Source organism: Tursiops truncatus, chromosome 2 (genome assembly GCF_011762595.2).
Source record: "Tursiops truncatus isolate mTurTru1 chromosome 2, mTurTru1.mat.Y, whole genome shotgun sequence".
Classification (NCBI taxonomy): domain Eukaryota; kingdom Metazoa; phylum Chordata; class Mammalia; order Artiodactyla; family Delphinidae; genus Tursiops; species Tursiops truncatus.
The window spans coordinates 81,529,322-81,545,342 of NC_047035.1; the positions used below are offsets into that span (position 1 = coordinate 81,529,322).

The 16,021-nt window shown below is 34.0% G+C and overlaps 1 protein-coding gene across 2 annotated transcripts in view; it reads left to right on the plus strand.

The window, feature by feature from the left end:
* SPRED1 (sprouty related EVH1 domain containing 1) overlaps positions 1 to 16,021 on the plus strand; it is a 119,786-nt gene that overhangs the window by 64,437 nt on the left and 39,328 nt on the right. For both annotated transcript variants that reach the window (XM_033851435.2, XM_033851434.2), the window contains exons 3-4: positions 6,951 to 7,119; positions 9,486 to 9,535. In XM_033851435.2, the coding sequence (XP_033707326.1) occupies positions 6,951 to 7,119; positions 9,486 to 9,535 (219 nt within the window). The remainder of the gene's footprint in view (positions 1 to 6,950; positions 7,120 to 9,485; positions 9,536 to 16,021) is intronic.

Here is a 16,021-nt window from a genome sequence, read left to right on the forward strand (position 1 = left end):
TTGTTATTTACACTCAATATCTTTTCTGCTTATTAATTTAATATATAACCTGTCTTCTTTAGGGTAGAAATAAGGGCAGTGCCACTAGCCTACTTTCAAATTTATCTTTCTCTAATTTATACATGTCCTTCATGGTTACTATGGAGGTCTGATGAAATTCACATCACTCCTTAACCCCGGAAAGAAGTATAGTCAATTAATAATTAGATTTAGCTAGAGATGTGTTTCAAGTTTGACAGCTGTTTACAGACTATTTTTACGGTTATACTTTTAATGGCTTCTGGCAGTTGCTTTTAGGGTAGTCTTAACAGAAATTAAAATTATTCATTTCATTTTGTACTAGATCTTCTCTTGTAAAAAAGTTCTAAGAGTGAGTGCAGGTCTTGTATTCTGGGAGAGATGTAACCACTTCAGGCCTGTAGAACACCTGTTACTTTACTTTATTGGTAATTAATAGATATAACTCCCTACTGGCCAGAAGTAATTTATCAGGGTACCTTATTTTTCCAACAGCATAAATAATTCACCTGGCAGTGCTGGATTGGTTGATCGTAATCTCTTGGCAAAAATGTAATTGCCATTTTCTACAGTTTGTTTGCTAGTTATTCCAATCATAGATATGGTAAACTTTGAATCTGCTTCCTGTATGCCTGTTACTGTTAATATTACTGTGATCTTAAGATACAGAATTAATACAGTGAAAACTGCAGTGAACTAAAGTCAGAGCACATTGTTCTGATATAGTTGAGAAGAGGCAGTGGAAATGGGAGGCAGCATAATTCACTAACTTTTAAGAATCCTTCTAGCTCTTAAAATTATTTTTGTTTTTTCTGGAATGCAGATTTAGTATTGATCACATGGTAGGTAGAAGCCTTATGAGACATTCTTTTAAGTACTTTTTTTTTTAACACCTTTTTAATCTCATTGATCTTTTTAAAAAATTTGAGATGGACAGTTGTTATCCCTATTACTTAATAAAGGTGTGATTTATATTGTCTTTAGTGTGATGAGAATGCATTTATTTTTTAAATGCTACTTAAAGTCAGAAGCAGAACAACTTTTTAATATATTGTGTGACTTAGATGAGAAATTATTATGCCCTAGATATGGAGGCTTTGATAATTATGTAAATGCTGAGTGATGCAGAATGTTCTAGGAAGCATAGTTTTTAAATTATCTGCAAAGATGGTGAGTGGTTATGTCAGTAGATTACCTACACTTTTCTTTCTCATTACCTATTCCTAAATTCAGAAGAGCTACTGCCATAGTAGCCTTTTCCTAAATGATAATTATTTTTAATGGTACGTTAAATACATACTATGAACAGTAAGATATATTTTATTTCCTAATGTTACTTTGTAGATAAAAGTAAATAACATAAATTGACATCTACTTCATAATTAGGTGACATTTTGTTTTTGTACCAACATGATGTGTATGATGTGCAACCTCAGTATTTGTATGACTTTTAGGTGGAACACATTCTTGCATAGGTACTTGTATGAGTCAAAGAACTAGTTCAGGGCTTCCCTGGTGGCGCAGTGGTTGAGAGTCCACCTGCTGTTGCAGGGGACACGGGTTCGTACCCCAGTCCGGGAAGATCCCACATGCCACGGAGCGGCTGGGCCAGTGAGCCATGGCCGCTGAGCCTGCGCGTCCGGAGCCTGTGCTCCGCAACGGGAAAGGCCACAACAGTGAGAGTCCCGCGTACCGCAAAAAACAAAGAACTAGTTCATTATCCTTACCATTTCCTCAGTGTATTTTAAAGCTCATTTTAAAAATTTATTTTTCTATGTGTTTTTGGAACCTCTATAAAAAAATAGATGGCCATTTGTAAATAAGTGGTATAGATGAGTATAGATCACGTTGAAATTTTATTTATCTAACAGATAATAGTTGGAAAACAACTTTGGGACGTTTCAGAGAGGAGCTAATTCAGCAATATTTTCATGTATTAAAGATTAATTTAGTGACATTTTCATGTAATAATGACTGTAGGACCAAACTCCATTTTTTTATGTCCTTCTCTTTTTTAACAATTGCAATTTAGCAGTCTTCTAAAATACATATCTCTTTCCCACTGTTTATGAATACAGTAAATATGTTGCAGTAATCCATAATGCCAATTTTAACTTCTTGAATTCCAAAACCTAATATAATTATGAATTTTATTAGTATTATTGCAAAATGGTTGTTGCAACAGATAGTTAAATCTTTGTTAAATGCCAGGTGCTAACACACTTTGCCTGTAAGCAAGCAGGACATTATTTTGTTACCTTCTTTGTTACTTATTTCAGAATAACAAGACTTAACTATCACAGATATTCAGTGACAGGCTGGTAAAATTTAACAATCAGCTTTTGGTGGGGGAGGGCAGGGGGATTGTAGAGAGGAAATGCTTTATAGCTTAACATACTCCCACCGTGGCAGTTTTCAGTCAATATAACGTCACTGCATGTGGAGTTGGGAAGAAGTGATTAGTAGTGCACCATTATTTTTTCTTTTGTTACCTGTGCCTTTGGTGTCATATCCAATAAAACATTGCTAAATCCAATGTCATGAAATGACATTGACATTGACATATGACATTTATTGCCCTATGTTTTCTTCTAGGAGTTTTATCGTTTTAGGTCTTCTTAGGGTCCTTGATACATTTTGAGTTAATTATTGCCTGTGGTGTTAGATAAGGGTCCAACTTCATTCTTTTGCCTGTGCACATCCAGTTTCCCAGTACCATTTGTTGAAAAGACTTTCCTTTCTTCCACTGAATGGTCTTGGCACTGTTGTCAAATATGTTGGGGTAGTTTCCTTCTAGTTCTTGTTAGGTATTTTTATCATGAAAAGATGTTGAATTTTGTTAAATGCTTTTTCTGCATCAATTGCGATGATCATGTGGATTTTTTTCCCCTTTATTCTGTTCAAGTAGGATATTACATTGATCAGTTTTCATGTGTTTAACCATCCTTGCATTCATTTGTTGAGGATTTTTTGCATCAGTATTCATAAAGGATATTGATACATAGTTTTCTTGTAATGTCTTTGGCTTTGGTATCAGCACAATGCTGTCCTCATAGAATGAGTTAGGAAGTGTTTACTCCTTCAATCTTTTGGGAAAGTTTGAAGTATTGGTATTAGTTCTTTAAATGTTTGATATAATTCACCAGTGAAGCCATCAGGTCCAGGGTTTTTCTTTATTGAGAGACATTTAATTACTGATCCTATCTACTTACTAGCTATATATCTATTCAAATTTTCTATTTATTTCTGATTTAGTCTTGGTCTGTTTTATGTTTCTAGTAATTTGTCTGTTAAATCTAGGTTATCTGACTTGTTGATGTACAATTGTTCATAGTACTCTCTTATAATGCTTTTTATTTCTGTAGAATTGATGGTAATGTCTCCACTTTCATTTCTGATTTTTATAATTTGTGTCAATTTGCATCTTCTCTCTTTTTCTTCTTAGTCCTTCTAGCTAAAGGACTTATTAAAATCTTTTTGAAGAACCAACTGTTGGATTCATTGATTTTCTCTATTATTTTTCTGTTCTCTAATTTGTTTCTGCCCTCATCATTATTATTTCCTTTCTTCTGCTAGGTTTGAGTTTAGTTTGTTCTTCTTTTCTAGTTCCTTAAATTGTAAAGTTATGTTGTTGATTTAAGATTTTTCTTTCTTTTTTTTTTTTAATGCAGGTGTTTCTAAATTTTCCCCTTAGTACTGCTTTCACTGTGTGCTATAAGTTTTGATATGTTGTGTTTTCGCTCTCTAAGTATTTTGTAATTTCCCTTGTGATTTCTTCTTTGATTTCTTCTTTGATTTCTTCTTGGAATTTAAAAATTCCCAATTTTTTAAAAATTTTCCAGTTGTCCTTTTGTTATTGATTTTTAATTTCATCTTATTGTGGCCAAAGATACTTTGTATGATATCCATATTTTTTATTTTATTGAGATTAATTTGTGGCCTAACATATGGTCTGTCCTGAAAAATATCCCATGTGCACTTCAGAAAAATGTGTGTTCTGTTGCTGAGTAGACTGTTTTGTATATGTCTGTTTGGTCTAGTTGGTTTACTATGTTAAATTCTCTATATCTTTATATTCTGTCTGGTTCTTCTGTCGATTATGTGAGTGAGGTATTGACATCTCCAACTATTACTGTAGAACTGTGTTTCTCCCTTCAGTTGTGTCAATTTTTGCTTTATATATTTTGATGGTCTGTTACTAAGTACCTAAATGTTTATTGTTGTATCTTTTTGCCGTATTGAACCATTTATCAATATATAATATTTTTATTATAATGTCCTTTTTTATTTAAAGTCTATTTTGTCTGATATTAGTATAGCCACCCCTGATCCCTTTTGGTTGCTCTTTGCATGGAATGTTTTTTTCCATCCTTTCACTTTCAACCTGTTTGTGTCTTTGGTCGTGCTTTTATTTGCTCTGCCAATCTCTGTCATTTGGTTGGACAGTTAAATCCATTTACGTTTTAAGTAATTGCTGATAAGGAGGGACTTCTGTGATTTTGCTGTCTTTGTATGTCCCTAGTAGCCTTTTTCTCCCTCATTTCCTGCATTCGTATCTTCCTTTGTGTTTAGTTGATCATAACAAAATGTTTAAATTCCTTTCTCATTTCCTTTTATTTATATTCTATAGCTATTTTCTTTGTGGTTACCATGGAGGTTGCACTTAACATCCTAAAGTTATAACACTCTAATTGGGATTTAAACTAGCTTAACTTCAATAACATACAAAAACTGTTTCTTTACAGCTTTGACCTCACCCCTTTCATTTGTTGATAAATTACATCTTTATACACTGTTTGCCCAGAAACATAAATTAATACTTCTTTTAAATGTATTAGTCTCTCAAATTTTGTAGAAAACAACATTTGGAGTTATACACCACAGTTACAGCAATACTTAGCTTTTACACTAATAATTCATTGTTTTCTTTAAATGTAATAGTCTCTCTTAAATTTTATAGAAAACATAAAGTGGAGTTTCAAACCAATGTTAAAAATATTGCTTTTATAATTGCCCTTGTATTTACCTTTATTTCTTCATATGGCTTAAATTTACTTTCTTGTCATTTTATTTCACCGTGTAGGTCTCCCTTTTGCATTTTTTGCAGGGCAGATCTAGTGGAAACAAACTCCCTTAGCTTTTGTTTATCTGGAAATGGCTTAATTTCTTTGTTACTTTTGAAGGATATTTTTGCCAAATATAGAATTCTTGGTTGACAGCTTTTTCTTTCAGCACTTTGAATATGTCCACCCACTATCTTCTAGCCTCCAAAGTTTCTGAAGAGAAATCTGCTGACGTTCTTATTGAGGATTCCTTATATGTGATAATTCACTTCTCTTGCTAATATGAAGAATCTCTGTGTCTCTGTGTGGCCTGTTGAGTTCATCTTATTCAAAGTTTGTTGAGCTTCTTGGATGTTTATGTTCATGACTTTCATAAAATTTGGGGAGTTTTCAACCATTCTTTCTTCACATATTCTCTCTGCCCCTTTCTTGTTCTTCTAGTTCCCACGATGTATATGTTGGTCCTCTTGATGCTGCCCGCAGGTCTCTTAGACTCTGTTTGTGTTTCTTCAGTCTTTTTCCTTTCTGCTCCTCAGACTCTAATTTCTTTTGCCCTATCTTCCAGTTCACTGTTTATTTTTTGTGCCTACTCAAATCTGCTTTTGAATCCCTCTAATTGGAGTTTTCATTTTAGTTATTTACTTTTCAGCTTCAGAATTTTTTAGTTTCTTTTTAGATTTTCTACCTCTTTATTGTTACTTCCATTTTGTTCATACATTGTTTTATGTCATACTTTGCTATATGACCTACTGAGAGAAACAAAAAGAAATCAACAGAAAATGTCCCAGAAAAGACCCAACAGCAGATCATTAGACAAAGACTTATTAAAAAAAAACTGTTGTAAAGATGCTCAAAGAACTAAATAAGATATGGAGAATCTTTGAATGCTTTGGGATTTTTCTGTTGAACACTGGACATTTAAATCATAATATGGTAACTTGGAATATGGTAATATGGAAATCAGATTATTCCCTTCCTTGGAGTTTCCTAATTTTTGTTATTGTTTTTTGTTTTTGTTTTTTTGATTGTTGTAGGTTGTCTCTGTGCCAAGGATCGGCCTGAGGTGTAAATTTAAGGTTTTTTCATGTCTTTTCTGAGCCTTTCCCTGGATATGCATAGTCACTTTCTAATTCTTCCTGTATATGTAGTTATTTTTGAATGTCCTAGTCTTCAGTGTCTGGCTCCCATCATGGGAAAAAGTGGTAAATGACAGATAAAAAAGGGAGCTGGCTTTTTAAATACCTTGGAAGTCACTTCATTCTGATGCAGAGGAACTTGCAGCAATGAGGGAAGATACAACAGTGGCAAATGGCTACCCTCCTCCTTGTCTGCACCTCTGTGATCAGAAGCAGCAATTAGTGATGAGAGCACCGATCCCTGATACTTGGAGGATAAGGTCCTTTTTACCTACCATGGCTTCTGTAATTTGCATGTGCAGGGCTCTCTGCCCTATGGCTGGGAGTTGGGATGAAGGAGGTGCTGCTACTGTGCTACTACCTGAAATAGACAAAATTAACTGCAATTTACTGTCCATGTCTTCCCTGGAAGTTAAAAGCTTTCAACAGACTCTATAGAGTTCTAACATAGTCACAGCAGACAGATTCTGCCAGTCAGTTTTGTCTAGGTAGGGAGACAGATTCCTGGTGCTTCTTGCCTCCTGCCATCTTCCCAGAATCTTCTTTAATCCCATCTTAATTTCTGTATTGAGTGACTTTGTGAGTAGATTAAGTAGCAAGACCTCTATATTAATGGGTTGGGAGTGCTTTTATTAAAATATAACAGCTCTCTTCTCACCTACCTTTGTATTTAAGAGCTACATTAGATGCATTTGATATATGTATAGTAATTTTGGCATTTAACTTTTGGCAGGTGGTTTTGGAATGTATGCTTAAAAAAGACCTCATTTACAATAAGGTCACTCCAACATTTCACCACTGGAAGATTGATGACAAGAAATTTGGTCTTACCTTTCAAAGTCCTGCTGATGCTAGGGCTTTTGATAGAGGCATTCGAAGAGCTATAGAAGATATTTCTCAAGGTAGGTTATTTTGACTGTTTTCTTAATTTGTTTATCAGTTATATATAGTAGAAGTGACTTCAAGCAAGTCAGCTTTTGTGATATGAGATTAGGCTTTGAAAGCTGACTGTAGGTGAAGATAAAATAATGGGCTCCTTAATCTGTTTTATGTTTGTCACATCACAGTATATACCAGTTACATGTATTATCTTGAAGAGCCCATCAAGAGCACACTTCAGATAATTTAAAAGTTTTAAAAATAAGAGCTCAAAGAAGAGGGCAGCAGTCAGGTAGAACTTTGAAAATCCTTCGTGAGTATGTTACTCATATCCTTGTTTTGGTAATTATAAAGAGAAAATTTGTAATAATCAAATATATGTCAACTCCAGTTATTCTATGGCAAAACCTTCCTTACTGCTTTATCTGATTTCATTAATAAGGATTGGCAGAGACCTCAACCCAATCTATCCCTTTGTATATCTTACCAATCTGTTAAGATCATTAACTCTAAAGCTTGCAGGTTTTAAAGGGAGAAAGAATATTTACATGTAAGACTGGCCTGTGCTTAATTAAACAAAAAGAAATCACATTAAAACCCATTTCTTTCCCCCAAAGAAGTCATAACTAAGATTTGATTTGCTTTTCTAATTAAGAAGAAACATTATCTCTATTAGTAGAAATAACCTTCTTATACAACATAACTGAATGAAAATGTGTTGACAACATTGTGACTCATATATTTTGAAGATGGCATTTTAGTAGGAAAATCAGAAGAAATAAACTAATTACGAGACAAACCATAGGCAAGAACGTGGAAATGCTTAGTACAAATATGTATTGCTAAGTGTGTGAAACTGAAGTTAAATAATGTATTTAGCCACTTTAAAAGACTAGAATTTGGTAAACAAACAGTCTTTGATTTCTGATTCAGAAAAAAATTCCATGAAATGATAGCACTCATTTTTAGTACAAGAACCCATAAATTCTTCCTATATCAGTGTTCTCATTGTTCCCTGCACATTTGAATCACCTGGGAGCCTTTTGAAAAATAGCATAATTGGTCCCCACTCCAGCTCACTTGAATCAAACTGCCTGGGGAGTGGTGCTGAGGCATTCCTTTTTTTTTTTTAAGTTCCTGTTCATTTCACATGTGGTGAGGAATTGTCAGATGATTATATATCATGAATTTAGGGAGGGGCAAGATGAATATGGATCTTCAGATTCTCGAGTAGTAGTTGTCGTGCTCAAACCACTGCAAGAAACTTAAAAATAAAAAAATTTATGATGCCCAATGCCTCACCCCTCAGAGGTTCTGACATTATTGGTTTGAGACTGTGTTCTGGCATCAGTATAATTTTTTTAAAGTTTCCCAGTTAATTCTAATATTTTGTTAGTGTTGAAGAACCAGTGGTTTAAAAAGAAAATCATTATCCATGGTTGCTGGAATATTTAGTTTTGAATACTTTTATGCCCACATTCATACCCCCATAGGAACATACTTCTTTCACTAGGATCAGATAGATTGGGTTTATTAACCTTTTAAAAGAAAATTAATGAGAAGCTTACAAACACCTAGCCAGGTAGAATAGGCTACAGTACTCAGCCTGTCTCATTGTTTTTGAACATTTTTGAAAACATACTGGTTAGCATTATTATCAGCCACTGTATAGGTTTTCAGCAATCCCATTTTCTTACTTAGCCTCCCATGACAGTAAGAATAAACTATGCACCCTTTCCATAGGGCAGCTTTCTCTTCATCTCCATGATAGCTATGTCTCAAGGGTAGCATAAAGTCAGAATACTTTCCTATGGTAAATCCTTCCTTATTAATTTATTGGAACTAAAGGCACTCTTGAACGCCATGAAAACTTATATAGAGGCATTGGTACACAAAAGTCAATAGCAACAATTGGCTATTGACTATCAACAGTGGATTAAGGCTCATTTTTTTGCCTTACTAAAGCTACTAAAATCCTAGTTGGGGGTACTAAATACTGTTTCCTGGGTCAGAGTACTTAGAAAAATTGAATAAATCACGTGGGTATTACCTAAACACCAGAAGAGAGTGGTGCATATACTTTTCCTGACAGTTTCAGTATTTGAGAGAAATCAGAGGCAGGGCTTGCCAGAGATAGCGTACTTTCACAGAAAACACCTCTTTAAGTAAGTAACTGGAAATTTACCTGTAGAAGAGGAAAACAATTGCTTTATTCTCTGTATAACAGAGGGGCAAGTATGAGTGACCAACATCTGACTGGTTGCCAGGCAGTCCAGAATGATCTCTGATTAGTCTTCTACAATATCATAGTGGTATTATCAGTGAGTCAGCAATACTAAAATCTAAAACAAAAATTCTATGCTTAATTAACTTTTACCCGTTTTCTTAGGATGCCCAGCATTTAAAAATGAAACTGAAGGAGCAGAAGACAACTTACAAGTAAGTAGTTTGGATTAAAAGGAATTTCTAGACATAAAGGTTGTGGAGGAAATCACTAGCCGTAATAAATAAACAATTCATATAAATTCTTAAGAAATTTCTGGTCACTGTATATGTCAGGAAATGCAGGGAAACAGAACCAATAGAATGTGTGTATGTATGTATATATATATATATATACACACATATATATGTATGTATTTATTAATATGTATAAAGAGGACTTGGTTTTGTTCGGTTTGTTTGTTTAAGGAATTGGCTCATGTGACTGTGGGAACTGGCCAGTCCAAAATTCACAGAGTAAGCAGGTAGGCAGGCATCCCAGAAGTTCTGGCAGGAGTTGATGTTTTGCTCTTGAGTCAGAAGGCAGTCTCAAGGCAGACTTCCTTCCTCCTTGGGGGACGTCAGTCTTTTCTTTAAGTCTTTCCAGAATGAGTCTACCCACTTTATGGAGGATAATCTCCTTTACTCTGAGTCTCTGATTTAGATGTTAGTCACATATGAAAATTACCTTCACAATAGTTAGACTGGTGTTTGACCAAACCACTTGCCACCATCGCCTAGCCAAGTTGACATAAAATTAACCATCACAGATACCCCACCGCATAGGCAAGGTACTTGTATTAAAAATTCATAGAAAAGTAATTTCAAATTATGAATAAGCATATGGACACCCTTCTGTTTTATATCACTAGTAATCAGCAGGTAGTATAAATTAACATTTATTAGTTATGAAATTATCAAAGATTTAAAAATTAATATTACCCCAGACTGTGTCTTTCCATGAGGTTGACAGATTGATGCTCTGCTAGAAAATATAGATTGGTAGATTCTTTTTAGAAAGAAGTTTGGTAATAATGTATTTAAAAGCCTTAAAAAGAGAAACAGGACTTCCCTGGTGGTCCAATGGTTAAGACTTCCCCTTCCAATGTTTCAGGTTCGATCCCTGGTCGGGGAGCTAAGATCCCACATACCTTGTGGCCAAAAAGCCAAAACATAAAGCAGAAGCAGTATGGTAACAAATTCAATAAAGGCTTTAAAATTGGTCCACATTAAAAAAAAAAATCTTTAAAAAAAAAAAAGAAATATTCATACCTATTGATCCAGTGAATCAATTTAAGGAAATAGAGATACACAAAAAATTTGTATACACAGATTTTTGGGGGTGTGTGTATGAAATATTGATAATAAAAAATAAGCTATCTAAATGGAATGGAAATGGTTGAATTAATTAAGGTATCTTTGTCATGCGACCACTAAAAATCTTATTATTAATTTACTTGCAGTGTATTGAGTAGTAAAAACAGATAATTATATGGTGTTGTCACCCATTGTTACTCAGCTAAAATGTTAAATTTGTTACTTTTGGATTGTGGGATTCTGAGCTATATGGCTTTCTTTTTAGTACTTTTAATTTCCTAAAGTATTAATACTTTTAGGAGAATAGTGAAAGAACCCAAATTTATATGTATACCTTGTATTAATAATCAGTTATTCATATTATTGTAAAAATAGTCATCACCTAAAGGACATGGCAAAATGTTTTATGTACATTTATAATCAGAAAATAAAAATGGTTTTTATTTCTGAAAATTTGAGAAATATAGTAAAGTTCAAAAAATAAAACATAGATATGCTACCATCCATGATAGCCATCATACATATTTTTTTAAATATTTATTTATTTATTTGGTTGCTTCAGGTCTTAGCTGCAGCACGCAAGATCTTTGTTGCCACATGTAGGATCTTCGTTGCTGCATGCAGGATCTTTAGTTGCGGCACATGGGATCTTTAGTTGCGGCATGCAAAGTCTTAGTTGCAGCATGTGGGATCTAGTTCTCTGACCAGGGATCGAATCCAGGCCCCCTGCATTGGGAGCACAGAGTCTTAGCCACTGGACCACCAGGGAAGTCCCATACGTATTTTTAAATATAGCCTCTGAGTTTTTTTCTGGACAAATAAATGGGTACACATGTGTTACTATGATATCATTATTCTGTAGCTTTTTTTTTTCACTTAAATGCATAATGATATTTTGTGACCTTAAATGTTTTTTCAAGTTTACAATTTTTAATCTTTTTTGTGTCTATCTAATTTGTTTTCAATAGATGTATCCTAACCCATTATCCTTATAGTATATTTAAGAGTTCTTATTTGTGTTTTAATATATGAATCTGTTTATTTTCTTGATGATTAATTATTATTTTAAAAACTCAGTTTCCGTTAATTAGGTATAAGAAATAAATAATAAAATGCAAAATAAGTATACTTTTTATAGTTAAGTGTTTCCTAAAGTTCTGTTCTGGTATCAATGAGAATATGGAGCTGGAAATGGGGAAACATTTTCTGAATTGCTCCCTGTGAAGAGAGTAAATTTGGTTAAAATTCAACTTTAAAAAGAATTTTTTAACATTCTGCTTTGGTTTTACTTCATTTCTATATATAGCACTGTATAGAGGAAAAACTTTTACAGGACTTAATTGTTTGCAAGACTTTGTGCATATTGCCATCAATGGCTAGTAAAGAGAATTATTGTATAACCAAAGCAACAAGTAGTTAATCTGTTTTTAGCTCCTTGGGATCTCTGTTTCATAGTAAGGTCTCTCCACTGCCCCCAGTCCAACAGGTTACACACACACACACACACACACACACACACACACACACACACACACACACACACACACACACACACACTCTCTCTCTCTCTCTCTCTCTCTCTCTCTCTCTCTCTCTCTCTCTCTCTCTCTCTCTCTCTCTCTCTCGTACACACACACACCTAAAAGAGTTATTTATATTTTAGCTTCATTATACACTGAAGCACTTGCTTGGTTTTTATTTTCATAATAAAATAGAAAATGTGCATTGTCACTAGAGACTCTAAAATAGGCTTCCATGTAAGTGTAATTTCACTAAGAGCAATTTTTATATCAAGTTTTAGTTCTTGGTTTTTACTTACTGTGGTGTTTTAAAAATAGATTCTTAAATTATATTCCTTTTGGTGGAATCTTATTCTCCTCCCCTTGAGTGGGCGCTATACTTACTGGGTTGTTTTTTAATAAGGAGTATATGGTAGAAATGACAAGAGTATGACTTCCAAAGGTAGGCCATAAAAGGTATTGCAGCTTCTTTTGGCTCTCTTAGATCCCCTGTACTGGAGGATGCCAACTGCCATGTCATGGGGACACTCAAGCAACTCTATGGAGATGTGCTTGTGGTGAGGAACTGAAGTTTTGTGACAATAAACATGTTAATGAGCCATCTTGGATGCAAGTCATTCACCCCCAAATGAGCCATCAGATGACTGCAGTCATGGTTGATGTTTTAACTGTAACTTCCCTAGGGACTGTGAGGTGGAACCACCTCATTAAGCTGTTCCTGAATTCATGACCTACAGAAACTGTAAAATAACAAATTTCATTTTAAGCCTCTAGGTTTGGGGTAATTGGTTACTAATAGAGACTTTGCTACCCATAATAATGTGGTGCTGCCATAACAAATACTTCAAAATGTGGCATATAATTTGAACTTGGGGACAGTAGATAGAAGCTTAAAGTTAAGCCTTTGAGGAGACTGCTGACGAGGTCTTAAATGAAAATGAAGAACACCGTATTGGAAACTGAAAGAAAGGAAATCACTGTTATATAGTAGCAGAAAGTTTAGCAACACTGTTACCTGTAGTAATAAGTGAAGTAGAAAATGTACTACTTCTGGTTATGGTAAAGCAGTGGATGGGAGAAATAGGCTCAGGAAGGGCTCCTAAGCAAACAAAAAGAACCAGGACTTGGTGGTTTGGAAAATTCTCATCCTCTCAATATGTCAAACTATGCTAAAATTAGGAAATGGCTTCCAGGCAAAGATCATATCCTGGGCACTCTCAGAATAGGTTTGTCTAAAGATGAAGCCAGTGGTGTGACTGTAAAATCCTTTGTTAAAACCTCAGAAGGATGTAATGTGAGCCTCAGAGAACCTTTCAATCAAAGTAATAGGGCTTAAAGCAGATTAAGGGTGTCCTCAGCAGAAATTTAAAGTAGAGAAGAGTTTGTCTCAGAATTGTGACTGTGCTTTTTGTCTAACAGAGTGTGAATCCCAGTAAGATTCCCAAGAGACTCACAAAGTTTTCAAAAGAGTTAATTGGTAGAAATATTACCAGTCTGAGGAGCGGCCCCTTGGATCCCCAGAATTTTACCGGCAAGAAGCAGGTTGAAAAACATTTTACATGTAAACATGGACTTCCTTTCATAAAACGGAAAGATAACTCAGAAATAGAACCACAATCTCAAAGGGCAGAGCCAAGAGCTATGGAGAATTATTCCCATATTCAAGGAACTTCTAACGTGTTCCCACCTTGATTACAGAATTACTTTGGATCAGTGACTCCATTTTCTCTTATTCTGAACCAGAAGTTTTATAAGTTATCCTCTGCCTGTCCTACCATTGTATTTTGGTTGTGTATGGGGCAGATAATTTGTCTGTTCAGTTCATGGGTCCTCACAGCGAGAGGAACTGTACTTAAGGAACACCATTCAGCTAAGTTGCTCCCAAATTTCTTACTCAAAGAAACTATGAGATAGTAAATGTTCTTTGAAGCTGCAGTTTTGTGGTAATTGGTGGTTATGCACCAACAGCTAACCAATACATAAGCAGAAAAGGAAGATGAGTAGAATGAAAGCTAACATTTATAGTCATGTTCATTTTATCTTGCTCCCATTCTCAACTTTTTTAGATGATACCATCTAGCTTAGGTTAAATTCCATTTTTCAATAGAAGATTGTATTATATCTTGGTTTTATAGCCCCTTTACAACTAAAAGTATGTTCAGGTAGAAAAAAACACAGTTCTTATTAGTTTAAAAAATTCTGAGCCCGATTATGCATGTATAATATATTAACCTTAATTATACCAAAAGGGGCTGGGGGATACTGAGATGCTAGCAAAATGTGAAATTTTAAAAAAAAAGAATCAACTTACAGAATTAAACTGCCAAAGAAAACTCTTAAGTTTACTTTAGTACCATTTATTTCATGATATGCTAAAGTTTTCACATACATCATTCTTATTTTGGAATGTATTGGAGGTTATAAAGTATTCTAATTCAGTTAACCACTTTATTAGGAACAAAGTACATTATTTTGTAAACCACCTATGGGCTTGACATACATAAACATTTTGAAATTATCTTGAGTGCAAGTTGACTGTAGTTTATGATAGTGGTTATGTCAGGTTTACTTTATTAGGGATTATTTGCAAAGAAAACTAAAATGGCTTTAAAAGAATAACCCATTCTCTAATTATTTTAACCCCAAGGAAGTAATGACTGTTAGTTAGATCATAAATGTCTTTAAGACTTTAAATATCAGAGTGGAAATCCTCTCCATTTTGAATACTTATTAATTCATTCAGTAAATATTTGAGTACCTGTTCTGTTCCAATAACTATGCTAAACATTTGATTATTTGCTGGTAGATAACTTTCAGCTTTCAGCAATTCAGTATCTTTATCAGTATCATAAATCATCAGAAAGGTATTTACCTTTCTATTTCATACTTGTCTTTGAAAGGTTTCATAACATCATTATTTGGATTTAAAATCATATCTTGCTCATCTTTTATCCCTGATGTTTAGTACAATTTTGACCATATACATAGTTGGTAGGAAAGGTTTTTTGAAGAAAAATCTTCAAAATTAAGGAGTTAAAAGAAAAAAAAAACCAAGCAGCAGTAAGGTATGAATGTTCTTTTCATTTGGTTTCTTTATTTAAGTATTTTAATGAGCCGGTTAGGTGGGGTGTTTTTTTTTAATGTTAGCTTACATTTGCTTTAAGATTATTTTTACAGTGTTTTTCCAACCAGAGTTGTTAGTCGTAACAGTTCTTATTGCTCAGATAGGCTAGATTGCTAACAAAACCCATAAAACTCACCTCACGATTGGTTTGTGATTATAAGAGGAAAAGATCTCAGATTCCATGCTTTGGGACAGAAGAAAGGTGACACCTAATTGATCTGAAGTGAAAAGGTATCATATTTTCTCTTCGCCACTGAGAAATACTTGACTAACTTACTCTTTTTTAGAATTAAGTAAGGTCATTTTTGAGCCAAATGATTAAAAGGATTGTGATTTACATTTATTGTTCAAAGTCATTTGCTTTAGTCAAGGGCGCTATGAATTGTTCATGTACTCATTTTCAGAGGTAGTAACATTTTAATAAGGCTCTATATCTGAAAACGAAGTTAATGGATAGAACTTTATTTAGCTAGCAAAATGGATTTTATATTACTGTGATCTCTCACCATCCTACCTTATAGTTAAGTTCCTGTAACCTTTATATATTTTAGATTGAGTTTAATTATCTAATAAGGGAGTAAAAAAACTCTATATAATCTTTTTGCATAATATTTTGTCACTATGTAATTTTTCCTTGACTCTTAAACTAATCTTCATGTAGGATATTTGATTAGTTAGAAAATTATAAAGAAGAAATCAGGA